The 18,369-nt window shown below is 54.0% G+C and overlaps 1 protein-coding gene across 3 annotated transcripts in view; it reads right to left on the bottom strand.

Annotated features, from left to right (window-relative positions):
- Positions 1 to 3,533: 3,533 nt before the first annotated feature.
- RAB20 (RAB20, member RAS oncogene family) overlaps positions 3,534 to 18,369 on the bottom strand; it is a 36,401-nt gene continuing 21,565 nt past the window's right edge. For all 3 annotated transcript variants that reach the window (XM_002742536.5, XM_009002221.4, XM_035293982.2), the window contains one exon: positions 3,534 to 4,642. In XM_002742536.5, the coding sequence (XP_002742582.2) occupies positions 4,110 to 4,642 (533 nt within the window). In that variant the 3' untranslated portion in view covers positions 3,534 to 4,109. The remainder of the gene's footprint in view (positions 4,643 to 18,369) is intronic.

The raw sequence follows: 18,369 nt of genomic DNA on the forward strand, positions 1-18,369 counted from the left end.
TGCTGGGGGGTCTGTGTGCTGGGTGGATCTGTGTGGGGGGATGTGTGTGCTGGGGGGTCTGTGTGCTGGGGGGTCTGTGTGCTGGGGGATCTGTGTGGGGAGAATCTGTGTACTGGGGGTACCTGGTACCTGTGTACTGGGGGATCTGTGTGCTGGGGGGTCTGTGTGCTGGGGGACCCATGTGCTATAGGAATCTGTGTGCTGGGGAACCCGTGTGCTGTAGGAATCTGTGTGCTGGGGATCTGTGTGCTGGGGGACCTGTGTGCTGTAGGAATCTGTGTGCTGGGAGATCCGTGTGCTGGGGGAACTGTATGCTGGGGGATCTGTGTGCTGGGGGGATCTGTGTGTGTGGGGATTTCTGGGGGGGATCTGTGTGCTGGGGGGTCTGTGTGCTGGGGGGATCTGTGTGCTGGGGGGGTCTGTGTGCTGGGGGATCTGTGTGTGGGGGATCTGTGTGCTGGGGGGTCTGTGTGCTGGGGGGTCTGTGTGCTGGGGGATATGTGGGGGGGGATCTGTGTGCTGGGGGTCTGTGTGCTGGGGGATCTGTGGGGGGGGGATCTGTGTGCTGGGAGGTCTGTGTGCTGGGGGGTCTGTGTGCTGGGGGATCTGTGTGCTGGGGGGATCTGTTGGGGGGGATCTGTGTGCTGGGGGGGTCTGTGTGCTGTGGGAATCTGTGTGCTGGGGGGATCTGTGTGCTGGGGGATCTGTGTGCTGGGGGGTCTGTGTGCTGGGGGATCTGTTTGCTCGGGGGATCTGTGTGCTGGGGGGATCTGTATGCTGGAGGGCACCCATGTGCTGAGGGGGAAGCTGTGTGCTGTGAGGGGAGGGAGCCGTGTGGTGGGGGGAGCCATGTGCTAGGAACATTCATGTGAGGTGGTTTTCCTGGCACCGCAGGAGCAATTTAAACCAGGAAGTTTGATCCAGAAATGACAACATCATACTCTTTAAGAAACTAGGCCTGGGAGGCCGGGGAAGGGGACATTCTGACGGCACCCAGATTACCACATCCCCAACCCCAAAACATGCCACCACCAGGCACGAGGCTTCAAGGGCACCAGGAAATACCTGACTATGAGGTGTCATTGAGGGAAGGGTTCCCATCTGCATGGAGACACCAGAGCTCCAGCTGGAAATGTGCAGGAGGGGGCTCCGAGACCACACACAGCCATTAACCCCAACCATCACTTGCTCCTCACCTCCCTGGAATGGCTGCTTTGTGCAAAGGAAAGGCAGATGCTCGAGGTCACGAGCTCAAACCCACACCCAGTGGGGAAATCTGCACCATCTCCAACGGCTGAGTTGCCCAACCGAGAGATTTCAAGCTTTCCAAGAACTGACTTGGTTTCTGGTAGGAACCAGGGGCCATGGGAGATGAGGCCAGGGGAGTAGGACCCAAGACCAGGCTTCTCAGTGAGGAGCCAGGCTAGTGTCTGAGGTCCACTTGGGATGCAGCCCAGGACACAGGATCCCGGGAGCCTGTGGCAGCACCATCATTGAAAAGTTCCAATCACTCAGTTCCAGGCAGGGCTGCGGAGAGAGTGACTTCTCAGCAAGATGTGCTGAATTAATGAGCCCCTCATGCTCTTACAAAAGCACTTGTAAGGGCAGCTGGAAGTTGCTAGCATCGGAGAGACCACAGCGCCGACTGCTCAGAGGAACTCATTTAAAGGAGCCCACAGGGATTTTTTTTCAGGGCAACACATACAGGATGAAATGTTTAACAGAGTCAACGGAGAATGTGCCACCCGTGGGCACCATCCCTGGAGCACGAAGCCCCTTGAGGAAGGAAGCTGTTGGGTGCCCAGAGCAGGTGGGAAATGGAATCCAATAATGTTCAGGAAGAACGGGCCTCAGGCATTCACACAGCCCTCCCTGCCTCAAAGCACCAACTGCCAAAACAGTGCCATGTGACGCTTTCTCTCCCTCCATCGCCTTCAAAGAAAGGCTGGCCAGGCCGGGGGCTCATGCTTCTGATCCCAGCACTTTAGGAGGCTGAGGCAGGGGGACTGTGTGAGCCCAGGAGTTCTAAACCAGCCTGGGAAACATAGTGAGACCTCATCTCTACAAAAATAAAAATAAAAAATTACTCAGGCATAGCGACACACCTCTGTAGTCCCAGCGTGGGACTGACAGCACCCAGATTTCCACATCCCCAACCCCAAAACTTCCTGATGCCACCACCAGGCACAAGGCTTCAAGGGCACCAGGAAATACCTGACTATGAGGTGTCATTGAGGGAAGGGTTGTCACCTCGGGTGACCGAGGTGGGCGGATCGCTTGTGCTCAGTTCGAGGCTGCAGCGAGCTGAGACTGCGCCACTGCACTCCAGCCTGGGCAACAGAGTGAGACCCTATCACCAAAAAAGAAAAAAGATTCCAAGGTCTCTTTGGGTAGTATATTTCCTAGATGGGTCACTGGAAAAGATGCAGTTCATAGAAAGTAAATCCAACTTCTGTCCCTGCAGTGGTAAATTCAGCCCAGTCAATAAAAAGTCATGAGTCATGGTAAATTCAGCCGAGTCAATAAAAGTCCTGAGTCAGGCTGATCTGTGTTTACTTCTCAGTGGGCTGCTGTTGGGAAACTGAAGCTTTAAACCCTGAGACAGCATCTCAGGGGGGCTGAGGACCTGCCATAGCAGGGATTGCCTCACCGCTTCCTCCTGGGGTCCAAGCCCCCTCCCTTGCCTGAAAGCCCTCACTCCACAGGAGCAGGGAAGTTAGGCCAGCAGCAGCCCGGAAGTCAGAGAGCACAGGCCAGCAGCAGATTATGAACAGCTCTCCAGAAAACAGAGCACCCCCATAATCCGGCACATTGGGAGGCTGAGTCGGGAGGATCACTTGAGCCCAAGGGTTTGAGACCAGCCTGGGCAACATGGCACAACCCCATCTCTACACACACAGAAAAAAATGTGCAGGGCATGGTGGCGTGTGCCTATAATCCAGCTACTTGGGAGGCTGAAGTGGGAGAATCACTTGAACCCAGGAGGTGGAGGCTGCAGTGAGCCAAGATCACATCACAGTACTCCAGCCTGGGTGACAGAGCAAGGCCCTATCACCAAAAGAAAAGACAAGAAAACAGCACTCTTGAAACCCACTGTCCAGGGCCATCTGCCCCATGTTCCCTCCCAACAAAGAGCTCAGACTCTGGTCTGCTTTCGTTCAATCAGATTTCTGAGAAAACAAAAACTATTGTCTCCTGACGTCCTTGTCTGGCATCTTCCAACAGAGCCACCCATAGCCAGCAGCAGCAGACCGGAAAAGGGTTTCTGACTCAGAGACCTGGGTGCTCGGATGCCCTGGACTTCAGCAGAGCCAGAGCTTTTAGCTTTGCTTCCAGTATTGGAATTCAGGACATCAGAAAACTGGGCAGATGGGCCAATCTAAATATTCTGCAATTGGTACGGATTTCAGGGCTTTCGCAGAAAGAGAGAGGTCTCTCGAGTTCACAGCCATCTCCCCAGCACCCCCACCCCGCCCTGCAGAGTCCCTGGGACTGGGGGTACAAATAAAGTTAGTTTAGTCTCAAAGCAAAGGTTTTCTTAAAATCCTCTTTAATAATACATGTACCCACATTGCTGCAATCAGTATAAAAACTGTTATTCCTGATTCGTATAAATTAACACGTTGAGAGCGAGGATAATAAAGCATCAACATACAAGTACCGAAGACAACTCACAGTGAAGAGACACGCGCGAGAACAAGACACATTAAGCTGTAGGATGTGGGAACAGCCCGCGGTGCTGAAAGGGTCAGAGGCGCAGGTGCAGACGTGGGCCTCTCTTCTGCCTGTGCGAGGGTGAGGGGCTGTGGGAGGCTGGCTGAGAAGGACCAGTGCCGGGCAGCAGGGCAGAGTACGCCAGGGGTCTTGGCTCTGCAGATGGGGCTTTGCAGAGGATTCCCGTTCCCCACCTCCCCAGCCCTCTGACAGAGACTGAGGAGACTACACACGTCAACCTCCTCTTCAGGCCGAGCTGCCATTTCCACTCCATTCTACTAAGTGTGTTGTTCTGTAAAATAATTCCCCAGTGTTCCTCGCCCCTTTCAGACCACAGCTTGCCTGCTCAGACCCCTTTCCACACGCACAGTCTGAGTCTGGCGGGCCCTCAAAAGTCAGGCACAACACCCAGATCTGGTCCTCTTGGGTGGCTTATGGCTGGATATGTCCACCGTGTGTGACGGCCTCTCAGCTCTCTGCCGTAAGATCATTGGCACCACCAGGTCAAACAGGGTCTCAAACAGGAGGTCCACATTGTAGCCCGTCTTGGCACTGGTCTCAAAGCACATCTGCTCAGCGGCCGGCATGTCCTGCTCATCCAGCATCTTGTACCTCAGGATCTTTTTATAAAGGGCCACCGCGTCCTCCAGATGCACCTGCTTAGGCACCCTGGAGGGGAGACAGCCCCCGCTGTCCAAATTGGGACTGCACTCTCCCTTCTCCTGGCCCTCCAAGGGCCCCTCCTCAGTTAGGTCCACTTTGTTCCCCACGATGGCGAAGAGGCAGTCTTTGCTGGCTGTCTCCGTCAGGCCCAGGAAGCGTTCCTCCAGCTCCACCAGGCTCTGCGGGTGATTCACATCATAGGTGAGGATGATGGCAGCCGCTCCTCGGCAGTACATGGAGCCCAGGCCGTGGAACTGCTCCCGCCCTGGTGGGTAAAGAGGGACAGAAAGATCGGTTATCTCTCATCTCAAAACACAGCCACCAGCCACACTGCTCAGGAACATCCCCAGCACTCCAGCCTCACAAGGTCCACGCAGCACACACGCTTTCCACGAGTAGACAGAAGAGTGGGCCAGTCAGGCACAGCAGCACTCCAGGGAGGCTGGGCCGGGGCACTGGAACCCCCACCTCCTTGCTGCATATAAATGCAAAACCCCCAAAATGGATGGCTAAAAAAGAGGATTAAAACATCCGGGTCTCTGCGTACTTTTACAATGCAGTCATCTAATCAAATCAACTCTCCCCTCAGGTAACCCGCACACCCACGGTGCCCTTTCCCGACATCTGCGCAGGGCCACCTTTCTATCCCAGCAACAGTGCACAGACGGGCCCCAGGGGGCCCACTCACCTCCCCACTGGCAGGCAGCTCCCTGCCCGTCCACTTAAGGCAAGTGGGAGCTACCTGGGAACGTTCTGGCGGAATTCTGCAACCACGGCCTGTATGCAGCACAAGCTTTCTGCTGACTCAGATTTGGAGGACAGACTCTCACAGGGGAGCAGACCTGGTCACAGCCGGTCGGTGTTCCTGGGACAGGTGCAGTGCATGCAGCAGGTGAGAGTCCCCGGCAGGGAGGGCTGTGCCCAGCAGGCTGCAGGGGTGTCCTTTGGGCCTTGGCATGCTATTCCTCATTGGCACATCTGCCATGTTGGGGAGATGAGCTCTCAGGAAGCAGCTGTGTGAGAGGCGGCAGCATGCAGCATGCACCATGCCCCCCCGCCACCGCCTCTGCATGGCACAGGCCCTCCCTGCTGGTAGTAAAGGCTTCTGGTGACAGATCTGTTTCAATCACCAATGAGCAAACCCCAAGTGAGATCTTCCAATCACAAAGCACCTGCTCCCCACTACACCTTCCAGGGGCACTCTTTCGAAGAGGAGGAGACCTGTGCTCAGACGCCGCCCCAAGAAGCCTCTGCAAACAGGCCTGGAGGCTCCCATAGCGCCCCCTGCAGGCCAGCTCCTCCCCTCCTCCCTGGGCAAGTGTGGCCTCCCGGGACATGCCCTTAGACCAAGAGGAGGGAGAGCCGGGAACGACTGACCAACAGCACCAGCCTCCACTCTTGAGCCCAGAACGCAAGGTCAAATGCCCCGGCCAGTGGGCGACGACGCGGAGAGAGGCAGCACCCAGGGAGTGTCCAGGGCCCATTCCAATCCCTCCCCGGGGAAAGGCAAGCCTGGTTCTGATTTTTTTAAAAGAAGCTAACAATGTGGGTTTAATGAGCAATTGCCCAAGTTGTAAAATGTTCAAAACTAATTCAAAATCTTCTAAAGATCACGTTTAGGCAAACACAAAATGCAACAGTGGCCCATCATTGGCAGCCTCTAAATTCTAAATGGTCCCATGTCACTCTGAGGGCAACTCCCCCAAGGGTGTGGACAGCGCTGACCAGTAGCAAGGTCTTCATCACTGGGTCATAAACCAATTTCGCAGGGTCCACGACCTTGAATAGGGGAGAAAATGTCATCTTTGTTTTCACCACCCTCTGCCTGAGATTTACCATTTCCTTCCGTTATAAATGCTGGCAGCAAACTGCAGAAACGGCGATGAGGGGCACTCACCACCAGCAGGGCCAGCAGATGCTTCCATCTGCACGCCAGCCGCTTCAGACACCCCAGTGCGAGGCACACGACCCTTCAAGATCGCCACCACCCTAAGGCCTGCCACGCCCTCATTCATTAACATGTGGACGATGAACCACATATGATAATTTTTAAAAGGCTTTGGAGGACTGTACTTCAGGACATCTGGTTACCTTTGTATGTGACCGCATGCGCCCAGGCGCAGTGTTCTCAGAAGGGGTCCGGGGCGCATACCCTTCGGGGGCTGAGAGGGTCTTGACACGAAAGAATTTAAGGACCCTGGACTGTGGGCGTTTGGAGCGTGGACTGAATGCATGACACCTGCACACGTGCGGTTCTTTAAGGCAGACTGTCCTTTGCCAATAAACCACTGTTTAAAGCCAAATAGCCAAGAAACACAACCAAATTTCACCCCATTTCCACCTCAATCTTTCTAAAATGGCCACATTCTGATGACACCAAGTCCTCAAGCCTTGCTGGGAGACACCGCCTGGATTTTGAGGCAGTCTGGTCACCCCTTGGGCAACCCTGGAGAGAGGAGCCCACAGAAACACACACTCATGTCCTGTGAGAACAGCCAGACAGACCTGTCTACTGCCTGGTGTGGTCTCCCAGGCCCCGAGCCTGGCTCCAGCTCCCCCTCCAGCAAAGCCTCAGTGTGCCTTCAGGAATGTGGAGGGAAAGTGAGCTGGGAGCTGAGCCAGACTGGCTCTGGTAGGAGTCGGAAGAATGTGCCCTGCTGCCAGTCTGAGGGTCAAAGTGTCAGGGCTACCCAGGTCACCTCCCTCTTCTGGGAAAAGCCGGCCTGGGAATGCCACAGTTTGGGCGATGGAGCCACCCTGTTGGCAAGCAGCTTGTGCCCTGGAATTCAGCACCTGAAGGGCAACATTCCTCCCTTCCACACGCCTACTACAGGTCAGCTTCAGACTGAAAATTCAATCAGCTTCCAGTCGAGCTGGGCAGAAACCAAACAGTGTCCCCCAAACTCAGTCATTTGCCCACTATGGAAGATGATGATGAAGAACCTTTAAAACCCGACATAAAAACTGGCAATAGCAGGCATCAGCTTAAAAAGAAAAGGCTCGGGCAGGAGGATTGCTTGAGGCCAGGAACTGGAGACCAGCCTGGGCAACACAGCAAGGCTCCCATCTCTACTGATTACTTTTAAATTAGCCAGGCATGGTGACGCATTTCCGTAGTCCCAGCTACTCAGGAGGCTGAGGAGGGAAGGTCGCTTGTGCCAAGGAGTTTGAGGCTGCAGTGAGCTATGATCACGCCACCTCACTCCAGCCTGGGCAACAGAGTGAGACCCCATCTCTAAAATAAATTTAACATGGTAATAATCAAGAAAAGAAAGAAAAATGTCATAGGTAACAGTCCAGGCATCACGAGGTTTTGACAGGAGCTAAAAATGTCATCAGCTTCTACCCACCAGATTTCACAAGAGTGTGACTATGGGAACCCGGCGTCAGGGACGTTCCAGCTACCCTGGAAGAACTTTTTTCAAGTCTCTGTGACAGTTAACTCGGACCGAAGGGAGAACTGTGTTGATGCCTATGCCTAAAATAGCTTCCCGTTCCAGATAAAAATGTCTGATTTGCCTTTAAAAAGCTAAAAAAGGAAATAATAATACAAAAGGAAAGATCTTAGTAAGCAAAGGAAGTAGGAACTGAAGAATCACAAACGCTAGCCAGAAGAAAGTAAATCAAAAGTGTTGCTTGAACCCTGTAATCTGCCATCTACCCATTAATATAATATAATATACCCAGTTAAATGCAGGTGCCCCAGCTAAAGAATTTACAAGCAAGCAGTTTTCATATTTGCAATTCTAAAACACAATTTTGGAGATAATGTATAGCTTTTAGGATTGCTACTGGACTATTCAGGCTGCTCTAAATGAGCCTATTGTCCACACTGAGAAGGGCCAGAAGTCCTGAATTTAATCTTGATTGAACTGAAGTAGGGGTGCTGGCGTTTCGGGCATGACAGCCAACATAAGACAATGAAGGCTACATGGTGTCACTACGACTTGACTTTTGCACTTGGCTTTGACAAATTCACAGTGTATTTGAATCCAAGGGCCCTCATACATTTTCTGGTGGTTTGTGAATGTGCTGTGTGCCCACCCGGCAGCCCCCTGCTGCTAACCCCACACACATGTCAGCCCCTGGACCTCTCAGAATGTTGATTTCCTGTCTACAATTACAGCCTTAAACTGGGTCTTTCACAAGTCCCTCTCCCTGGAAACAGGATGAGCCATCTCTCCTGACTTCTCCCCCAGACGGGAGTCCCTCAGTACCGATCCTGAAGCCAAAATGCTAAGAATTCTGGTAGTTTCCTTGGACTTTGCTGGAGACATCAACAGCCTCAGGTCCAACTCTGGGGATGCCAGAGCCCCAGGCTGACCCAGAAACAGGTCAAAAGAGAAACATCACAAGCTGGTTCAAATTCAACCAATGCAGCCAAAGGTCAGTAAGCTGCCAGCCCTAGTCTGGTGAACGGAGCCAGGCTGCTGAGAACACGGGCCTCCCAGGCCAGCCCAGCCCATCATCAGGCCTGGAGACAGGGGTTGGAGCCGGAGGAGGGAGCCCAGCCTCCTGCCAGACTCTGCCTCTTAGCCTGGTCTGTCTTCCTGCCAAGCAGGTGGGAGGACGTGAGTGACTGGAGCCCAGGGCTCTAGGTTAGACTTGGCCAGGAATTATGACTCATTTATGTAGCAAATCGAGAGGTGATCTGCTAAGCTGTATGCCACCAACACATACAGACGAAGACGTCAGTCACCCCTGGTGGAGAGGGAACCCTCAATCTGCAAGGGTGCCTTCAACATCTGACAGCCACACTGTCGAACAAACGGTTGAAACGCAGCCAAACTGACCAGGACTTTCGCCAGTGAGTCCAGAGTGGCCAGAGAGGAAGACCCCCTGCCTACTGCAGACAGCCCTGGGGAGGGAGGTCTCACCCACCTCATCTCTACACAGACACGGGCCGTGGGAAGGCAGGTTTCACCCACCCCACCTCTACACAGACACAGCCCTGGGCAGGCAGGTCTCACCCGCCCCACCTCTACACAGACACGGCCCTGGGCAGGCAGGTCTCACCCGCCCCACCTCTACACAGACACGGGGCCCTGGGCAGGCAGGTCTCACCCGCCCCACCTCTACACAGACACAAGGCCCTGGGCAGGCAGGTCTCACCCGCCCCACCTCTACACAGACACGGCCCTGGGCAGGCAGGTCTCACCCACCCCACCTCTACACAGACACGGGGCCCTGGGCAGGCAGGTCTCACCCGCCCCACCTCTACACAGACACGGGGCCCTGGGCAGGCAGGTCTCACCCGCCCCACCTCTACACAGACACGGGGCCCTGGGCAGGCAGGTCTCACCCGCCCCACCTCTACACAGACACGGGGCCCTGGGGAGGGAGGTCTCACCCGCCCCACCTCTACACAGACACGGGGCCCTGGGCAGGCAGGTCTCACCCGCCCCACCTCTACACAGACACGGGGCCCTGGGCAGGCAGGTCTCACCCGCCTCACCTCTACACAGACACAAGGCCCTGGGCAGGCAGGTCTCACCCGCCTCACCTCTACACAGACACGGGGCCCTGGACAGACAGGTCTCACCCGCCCCACCTCTACACAGACACAAGGCCCTGGGCAGGCAGGTCTCACCCGCCCCACCTCTACACAGACACGGGGCCCTGGGGAGGGAGGTCTCACCAGGTTTGTTTCTGGAATTTACATACCTAAAAACACAATTGTTTCTGTTTACCTAAAGAGTTAATTCCACTCACTTTATGAAGTGTAAGTTCTGTCTAAACAAGAGAAGGAAGTGGACTTGGTCATTTACAGCAGGGAATGAGCTGTTAACGTCCCCAACCCGTCCCTGTCCCTGTACCAAGGACATGAAGTGCTGCTTCACAATGGGAAGAAGCGTGGCGGGCACAAGGCGTCCTCGGAGTTTATTATGCTCGTACAGTCTTACCCTTCCCATGTGTTACTGAAGAAGAAACTGAGGCACAGATGGAGAAGAAGGTGGGCAACAGACACAGGAGGGGTGGAGCCCTGACAAGCATGCTGGCGCCAGGCACCCCAGGGAGTCTGCTGTGACCACCCCCGGAAGCAGGGGAAGGGGCCTGGGGCATCTGGAGGGGGCCTGCCTGGCCAGAGAAGCGCCTGTCTCCACCCTGCGTTCCGCAGAGCACAGGCAGCTGCAGAGTGCAGCCACCTGCCCAGGAGCTCCAAATTTTACGCAGAGAACTGCCCTGGAGGTGCCAGCTAATTCTCTGGGCAGGGACCACAGAGTGTTCTGGTAAAGAGCGCCCGCTCTAGAGACAGACTACATTCAAACCCCCGCCGTGTGACCCTGGGCAAGTCACTTAGACGTGTGGTACCTCAGTTTCCCTGTCACTAAAATGTGGGTCGTACCTGCCAAAGGGTGGCTGAGAAAACAGAATCTGCACACAGGTCAACTGCCTGGAGCTGCGCCTGGCACATCAGCCCTATAATAGAAGTGTTGTTCCGTAAATCGTGAGATTCCTCCCGAACCTAAGGATGGATGCCGCCGTCCCAGGGCTGCCTGGGGCACAGGACCCTCGTCCCTCCACTTACACGTTACCTCCTGGAGCCGACTCGGCACTTTTGCAGTGGACCAATCTTCTACGTTTCTTATTCTCGGAGGATGACCTTCTCCCTGGTCCTGGGGGTGCTCCGGATGTTGCCGGATCAGCACAGCTGACGTGCCCCAGGGACCAGGTGCAAGGGGAAGGAAGTCAGCACCCACCGTAATCCCAGTCCGCTGCGAGGGAATTGAAAACCGCCCGTGTGCTTTCCATTTCACTCGTCAGCCTGCCCAGAGCCAAACACAGCTGGGCTTCTACCCCAGGTGTTGTGTCATTTTGACTCATTGTTTAAATGAGAAAGTGCGTTAAGACACCATCAGAGGCCACAGGCACCCTTAGCTCACGTCTTAAGCAGGGGGTGGGGAGACTGAAAAACCCTGATGCTCAGGCTCTGACCCAGCTGCCAGGATCCAGCATGGAGCTGGCATTCCTATTAGCTTTAAACACTCCTCGGGTGAATACCGCGTGCACCAGGAGTGAAAACCAGCAATAAACTCAGTGAAAGTGGGAGGCAAAAAGGCAGCTGTTGAAATGTGAGAATTACCTAGCTTGGTATTTCAACTCACTGAGAAGTAAGTCCTACCAGGAAATGCAAAGTGAGACAACAAGAACTTTTTTTTGAATTGAGACTGAGTCTTGCTCTGTTGCCCAGGTTCTCCTGCTCCAGTCTCCTGAGTAGCTGGGATTACTGGCTCACGCCACCGTGCCCAGATAATTTTTGTATTTTTAGTAGAGAAGGGGTTTCGCCATGTTGGCCAGGCTGGGCTTGAACTCCTGACCTCAAGTGATCCACCCTCCTTGGCCTCCCAAAGTGCTGGCATTATCGGCGTGAGCCACTGTGCTAGGCCTTTTTTTTTTAATATATATATTTTTAGATAGTCTTGCTCTGTCACCCAGGGTGGAGTGCAGTGGTACAATCACAGCTCCATGCAGCCTCTATCTCCTGGGCTCAAGTGTTCCTCCCACCTCAACCTCCCAAGTAGCTAAGACCACAGGTCCATACCACCAGACCCGCTAGTTTATTTTATGTTTTTGTAGAGATGGGGACTCACTATGTTGACCAGGCTGGACTTGACGTCCTGGGCTCATGCCACACTCCCAGCTTGGCCTCCCAAAGTGCTGGGATCACAAGTGTGAGCCATCGTTCCCAGCAGAGAACAGAAACTTTTAAGAGGACTTCTCTGCTCTGCCTTGCCAGATTGGACAGCCCACTGGCAGGGAACTCACAAAAAATCTCGCAACTTGAGGAAAGGAAAAATGCAGATTCCCAGACCAGAGATGAGAGCAAGACAAAAACTCCAGCAACGGCAGCAGCAGAGGCGCAGCCCGGAGCGGCTGTGACTGACGTGCTTCCCGTTAGACTGTGCAAAAATACTGCACACGCTTCCTCCAGTGTCTGCAGGTTGCATCCACAAATAGGAGCCAAAAGGTTATTTTAGTTCTGTTTTGTAAAGTTGATGAGTTTTGACTCAAGTTTACAGTCATGGGACCATCTCCACAGGCATGCCCTGTGGGTTTGTTTTTTTAAAACTGCCTGATAGTGAACTCAGTTAGAGAATGGTGCGTGGAGGCCAGGCACAGTGGTTCATACCTGTAATCCTAGCACTTCAGAAGGCCGAGGTGGGAGGGTCCCTTGAGCCCCTGAGTTTGAGACCAGCCTGGGCAACACAGTGAGTCTCTGTCTCTACAGAAAATTTACAGATGAGCTGGGTATGGAGGTATGTGCCTATAGTCCCAGCTACTCAGGAGGCCGAGGCAGGAGGATCGCCTGAACCTGGGAGGTTGATGCTGCAGTCAGCTGTGATCGGATCGTGCACGGCACTCCAGCCTGCAGCAGAGCAAGACCCTGCCTCAGAAAGAAAGACAGAATGGGCTGTGGAAGCAACCATCCCCTCAGGAGCACTAGAAAGGAATAAATGACTGACTACTGTAACCAAGTGTACTCAATTGCTTACTGATTTTAGTGCAGTAAGAAGGAGGCCCCACGAGAGCCCCCAGATGCATGAAAGGAGCTGCCTGGAGCCAGCAGAGGCCTGGCTGGACACAGCTGCCCCCTCCAGCATGTGGAAAGTGGAGAGCCAGCGAGCAAGGGCCCCATGTGGGCAGGCCCTCCTCGAGGACCCACATGCACCCGAGCCTCCAGTGAGTGAACCAGTTTGCCAGGGTCCATCCACCGTGACGGGGAAGTGTGTGTGGCCGGGCCCCGGTGAACCACAGTGTGGTCCTGCACTAGCCTGGACATTGCTGGGAAGGTGTTTTTAGATGAGATCGGCATTTACATCAGGGGAGGTGAAAAAGCAGGTATCCTCTGTGATGTGGTGGGCCTCGTCTCATCAGCTAATGGCCTGAGAAGCAAAGGCTGAGCTCTCCCAGAGAAGAAGGAATTCAGCAACAGAGAACCTTGCCTGAGCTCACACACACACTGCTGGGTCTGTTTCTCTGGGGAAGCCTGCTGCCTTATTCACGTGGAATGCTCACTTCTTCCCTGGGATGGAGGCCGTCTGCAAAGCTGAGGCTCTCCAGGGAGGCCCATACAGCTCCCTCATCTCCAGGCTGTCCCCTGAGGCCAAGTCCCCCCAAAAACAAAGAGGTGCTGCCACCGCAATGTGCAGGTGTGGCAGCCAACGGTGCTGACCACACCCCAACCACTGCCTCGCCCCTCAGACAAACGGGACAAACGTCCAGGTCAGGGGAGACGGCATGAGAGGGCTTTTCTGGAAACTGGAAGGATCGCTGTGACCCCTACTGGGTATTTCTTCATTGAGGGTCCCTTGCCCGGCCAGTTCACTTTCCAAATGCTGAACCAGTATGCATGCTCCCTTCTGTGCACCCCGGGGCTTCCCAGCAGGCTTCAGAAAGTGTGAACACCACAAAACTGGACCTCAGCATAAATGCACAAGTCCTCTCCCACCAGCTTTTCAACAGGAAAACAGGAAAAATACAATTTCCAGAAGGAGGAGTGGAAGACACATCCAGCAACACCTTTTTTTATTATGACTAATTTTTTTTTCTTGAGACAAGGTCTCTCTGTGTCGCCCAGGCTGGAGTACAGTGGCACGATCTATGCTCACTGCAACCTCAGCCTCCCAGGTTCAAGCAATTCTCCTGCCTCAGCCTCCTGAGTAACTGGGATTACAGGCACGCACCACCACACCCAGCTAATTTTTGTATTTTTAGTAGAGATGGGGTTTCACTATGTTGGTCAGGCTGGTCTCAAACTCCTGATCTCGTGATTCCCCCCACCTCAGCCTCCCAAAGTGCTGGAATTACAGGCATGAACCATGCCCGGTCTTTTTTTTTTTTTTCTTATAGAGACACAGGGTCTCGCTCTGTCAGCAGGCTGGAGTGCAATGGCACAGTCACAGCTCACTGCAACCTCATCCTCCTGGACTCAGACAATCCTCCCACCTCAGCCTCCCAGGCAGCTGGGACTACAGGCATGTACCACCACACCCACTAATGTTTTAATTTTTCGTGGAGGTGAGGTCTCACTAAGTTGCCCAGCCTGGTCTCAGACTCCCGAGCTTAAGTGATGGAGCTGCTTCTCCCTTCTAAAATGCTGGGATTCCAGGCGTGAGCCAGCGGACCCACCCAGGAACTCCTATTGGCAGTGCAGTGGGACCAGCACAGGGAGATGGAGATGTCATGACGAATTTACACTCAGAATTCTTCGCTTTGAAAAGCACGCACCTCACCTGGAACTAGCCACATCTCCAAGTCCAAGCCATGCGTGGCCAGGGCTACCATGCTGGACAGCACAGAGCTGACTCAGAGCCAGAGACCCCACAACCCCACCTGAACACCAGGTGCAGTTCCTGGACCACAGCAGGCACTCACAGGCTACTCCGAACAGGCACGAAGGAGATGCAAAGTGACAGAAATGAATAAATAACACATTCCTACAACCTCTGATTCATACAACCGCTCGGAGCGGCACGTCTTCATGGATCCTCCAACCACCCTGGGAAGTCTCTTTTCCATCTCTGCAGATCTGCAGGTGCAGGCGCAGAGACTCTAAGGAGGGACTGGAGCCTGTTCTTTAGAGTCCAGCTCTCCTCCTCCTGCCTGCTCTGAGCGCCTCCGTAAAACGCCTATGTAGTCACTAAGTTTTCACAGCAGCTGTGAAACGCCGCACGCCAGACCCAGGCCTTCCAGGTAGGGCTGGACCAGCGCCACTGAGTGCCCGACCGCACTGCACTCTTGGCCCAGCAGTAGTACCAAAGCTCCAGCCTTCGAACACAGAAGTGGGTCCCATTTCTCTCCTGGAAGGTGAGCCAGAGGGCAGGAAAGAGCACTTGCTATATAAAAATGGAATCATCAATGTGTTATTATGGGTTCAAAACTGTATGTTCAAGTCTTCATCTCCAGCACCCGTGAACGTGGCCTCATCTGGAAACAGGTGTCTGCAGAAGGGACTAGTTAAAATGTGACCGCATGGACTATGGCAGACCCTTAATCCAATCTAACTGGTATCCTTATTAGAGAAGACACACGGGCGAAGGCAACGTGAGGGCAGACCCCCGGGGAGGAGACCATGGGAAACAGGCAGAGATGAGAGCCATGGCTCCTCAGGCAAGGACGGCCAGCACCCCCCAGGAGCTGGAGAGAGGAGCAGTCTCTCCCTGGAGCCTCCCGATGCGCTCCCTCCTGCGGACACCATTCAGACCCCACCTCCGGGACTGGGGGAGGATGAGTGGCTGCTGTTTGAAGCCCTCACTCTGTGGGACTCGGTGACTCAGACCCCTACTAAAGCATGGACTGGTGGCAGGGGGATGGCTCCATCTCCACAGGCACCAAAAGCCAGGAACCCAAGAATGACATCTCCCCCTCTCACCAAGGTCCACGTGAGGGTCAGGCAGCCAAGACAAGCTTCTGCTTCCTTCCCTTCCTCACTTCCTCTCACCGATGAAGCCGGGGAAAAGTCAGGATGATGATGAACTTCAGTGAATTAAAGGAGAAGTCAGCGAGGACGGGTCAGAGAACACTGAACCCAGACCACCGAAGCTCAGGGAGGAGGAGGCAGGGCCACCTCCAAGCCCATTAGCGGAACGGCTCGCTTCCTGAAACAAGTCACAGCTCACACAAATCACATGCACAGGAAGATCTAAAATGGCTTTTTTTTTGCGGGGGGGGGCAGGGGGGATGTTGTTGTTTTTATGTTTATTTTATATATATATATTGAGACAGGGTCTCGCTCTGTCACCCAGGCTAGAGTGCGGTGGTACAATCACCCAGGTTCAAACAATCCTCCTGCTTCAGCCTCCCAAGTAGCTGGGACTACAGGCTCGTGCCACTATGCCTGGGTCATTTTTTTTTTTTTTTTTTTTTTTTTTTTTGGTACAGATGGGGTCTCACTATTATTGCCCAGGATGGTCTGGAAATCTGGCGTTCAAGCAGTCCTCCCACCTTGGCCTCCCAAAGTGCTGGGATTACAGGCGTGAGCCACCAAGCCTGGCGGCTTCACTGTTTTTACATCAACCTGATACCACTACTGTAAGGAATGCCCTCTAACCCAATTTACACAATAAGGCCAGTCATCCAGTCCAGTTCATTGTCCTCTTAAGAAATATGGGAAGAGCTAGGCGCGGTGGCTCATGCCTATAATCCCAGCACTCTGGGAGGCCGAGGCGGGTGGATTACGAGGTCAAGAGATCGAGAACATCCCAGTCAACATGGTGAAACCCCATCTCTACTAAAAATACAAACATTAGCTGGGCATGGTGGCGCGTGCCTGTAATCCCAGCTACTCAGGAGGCTGAGGCAGGAGAATTGCCTGAACCCAGGAGGCGGAGGTTTCGGTGAGCTGAGATCGCGCCATTGCACTCCAGCCTGGGTAACAAGAGTGAAACTCTGTCTCAAAAAAAAAAAGAAATGTGGGAAGAAAGAGGTGGTAACCACTGAAAAAGAAACCAAAGAACAACGAATGCTTTGTTCAGCCAAAGCAGCCAATTGTCCACACCTTGAGAGAGGAAGGTGCCACTAACTCGTGAAGAGGGAGGTGTCTCATCACGGACAGACCAACCTCAGGGGGGCCAACACCGTCTCCTAGACGCAAGGAGCTGCATCCTCGTCGAGCAGAAGAACAGCACCAGGTGCTGCTGGGATGCGTGACATTCTGGTTCCTAAGCGCAGTCACTGTTAGCAGCTTTTAGAAACAGCTGAGGCCGTCGAGCCCTCACCATGTGCAGGCACTGCCTCTTCAGTGGTTCAGGTCCCATGACCCTGCGGGGCTCAGGGCATCACCCTCGGCTCAGATGAGACAAGCATGCAGGCCCCAGTCACACAGGCCCTGGTGACATGGGCAGCAAACAGCAGCGACAGGACTTGAACTCCAGCAAGCAGTGTTCAGGGTTCCTGCTCCCAACCACTGTGCTACAGTGCCAGCTTCAGGTCCTCCACGAGAATGAGTCAGGGAAGAAGAGGTAGAAAAAAGAATGTCAAGGGCCAGTGCAGCGGCTCGTGTAACTCCAGCGCTTTGGGAGGCTGAGATGGGTGGATCGTTTCCGCCTAGGAGTTCGAGACCAGTCTGGGCAACATGGCAAAACCCCGTCTCTACAAAAAATATGAAAATTAATGGGCATGGTGATGTTCGCCTATAGTCCCAGCTACTTGGGAGGCTGAGGCAGGAGGATCACTTAAGCCTGGGAGGCCAAGGCTGCAGTGAGCCGTGGTTATGCCACTGTACTCCAGCCTGGGTAACAGAGCGTGACCTTGTCTCAAAAAAGAAAGAGAAAGAGAGAGGAAGGAAGGAAGGAAGGAAGGAAGGAAGGAAGGAAGGAAGGAAGGAAGGAAGGAAGGAAGGAAGGAAGGAAGGTTGGAAGGAAGGAAGGAAGGTAGGTTGGAAGGAAGGAAGGTAGGTTGGAAGGAAGGAAGGAAGGGAGGGAGGGAGGGAGGGAGGAAGGAAGGAAGGAAGGAAGGAAGGAAGGAAGGAAGGAAGGAAGGAAGGAAGGGGAGACTGTTGGTATTTTCTAATCTAAAAGAAATAGGCCAGGCATGGTGGCTCATGCCTGTAATTCCAGGAGGAGATCGTTTGAGCTCAGGAGTTCAAGAACAGCCTAGGCAACATGCTGTGACTTTGTCTCTCCAAAAGATACAGAAATGATCAGGGTGTGATGGTGGGTGCCTGTGGTCCCAGCTACTGGAGAAGTTGAGGGGGGAGGACCACCTGAGCCAAGGAGACAGAGGTTGCAGTACCAGTATACCCCAGACTGGGTGACAGAGGGAGATCTTGTGAAAGATGAAAGAGAAAGAGAGAGATAACGAAAGAGAGAAAGAGGGAAGGAAGGAAGGAAAGAAGGAAGGAAGGGAGGGAGGGAGGGAGGGAGGGAGGGAGGGAGGGAGGGAGGGAGGGAATGAGCAAACCCAAAAGTCAAGATACGCATCAAGAGCAAAAATCCTGAATCCACTCCCATAAAACCAGCTCCCTGGGACGGCTGTTCCCTGCCAGCAAGG

Source organism: Callithrix jacchus, chromosome 1 (genome assembly GCF_049354715.1).
Source record: "Callithrix jacchus isolate 240 chromosome 1, calJac240_pri, whole genome shotgun sequence".
NCBI lineage: Eukaryota > Metazoa > Chordata > Mammalia > Primates > Cebidae > Callithrix > Callithrix jacchus.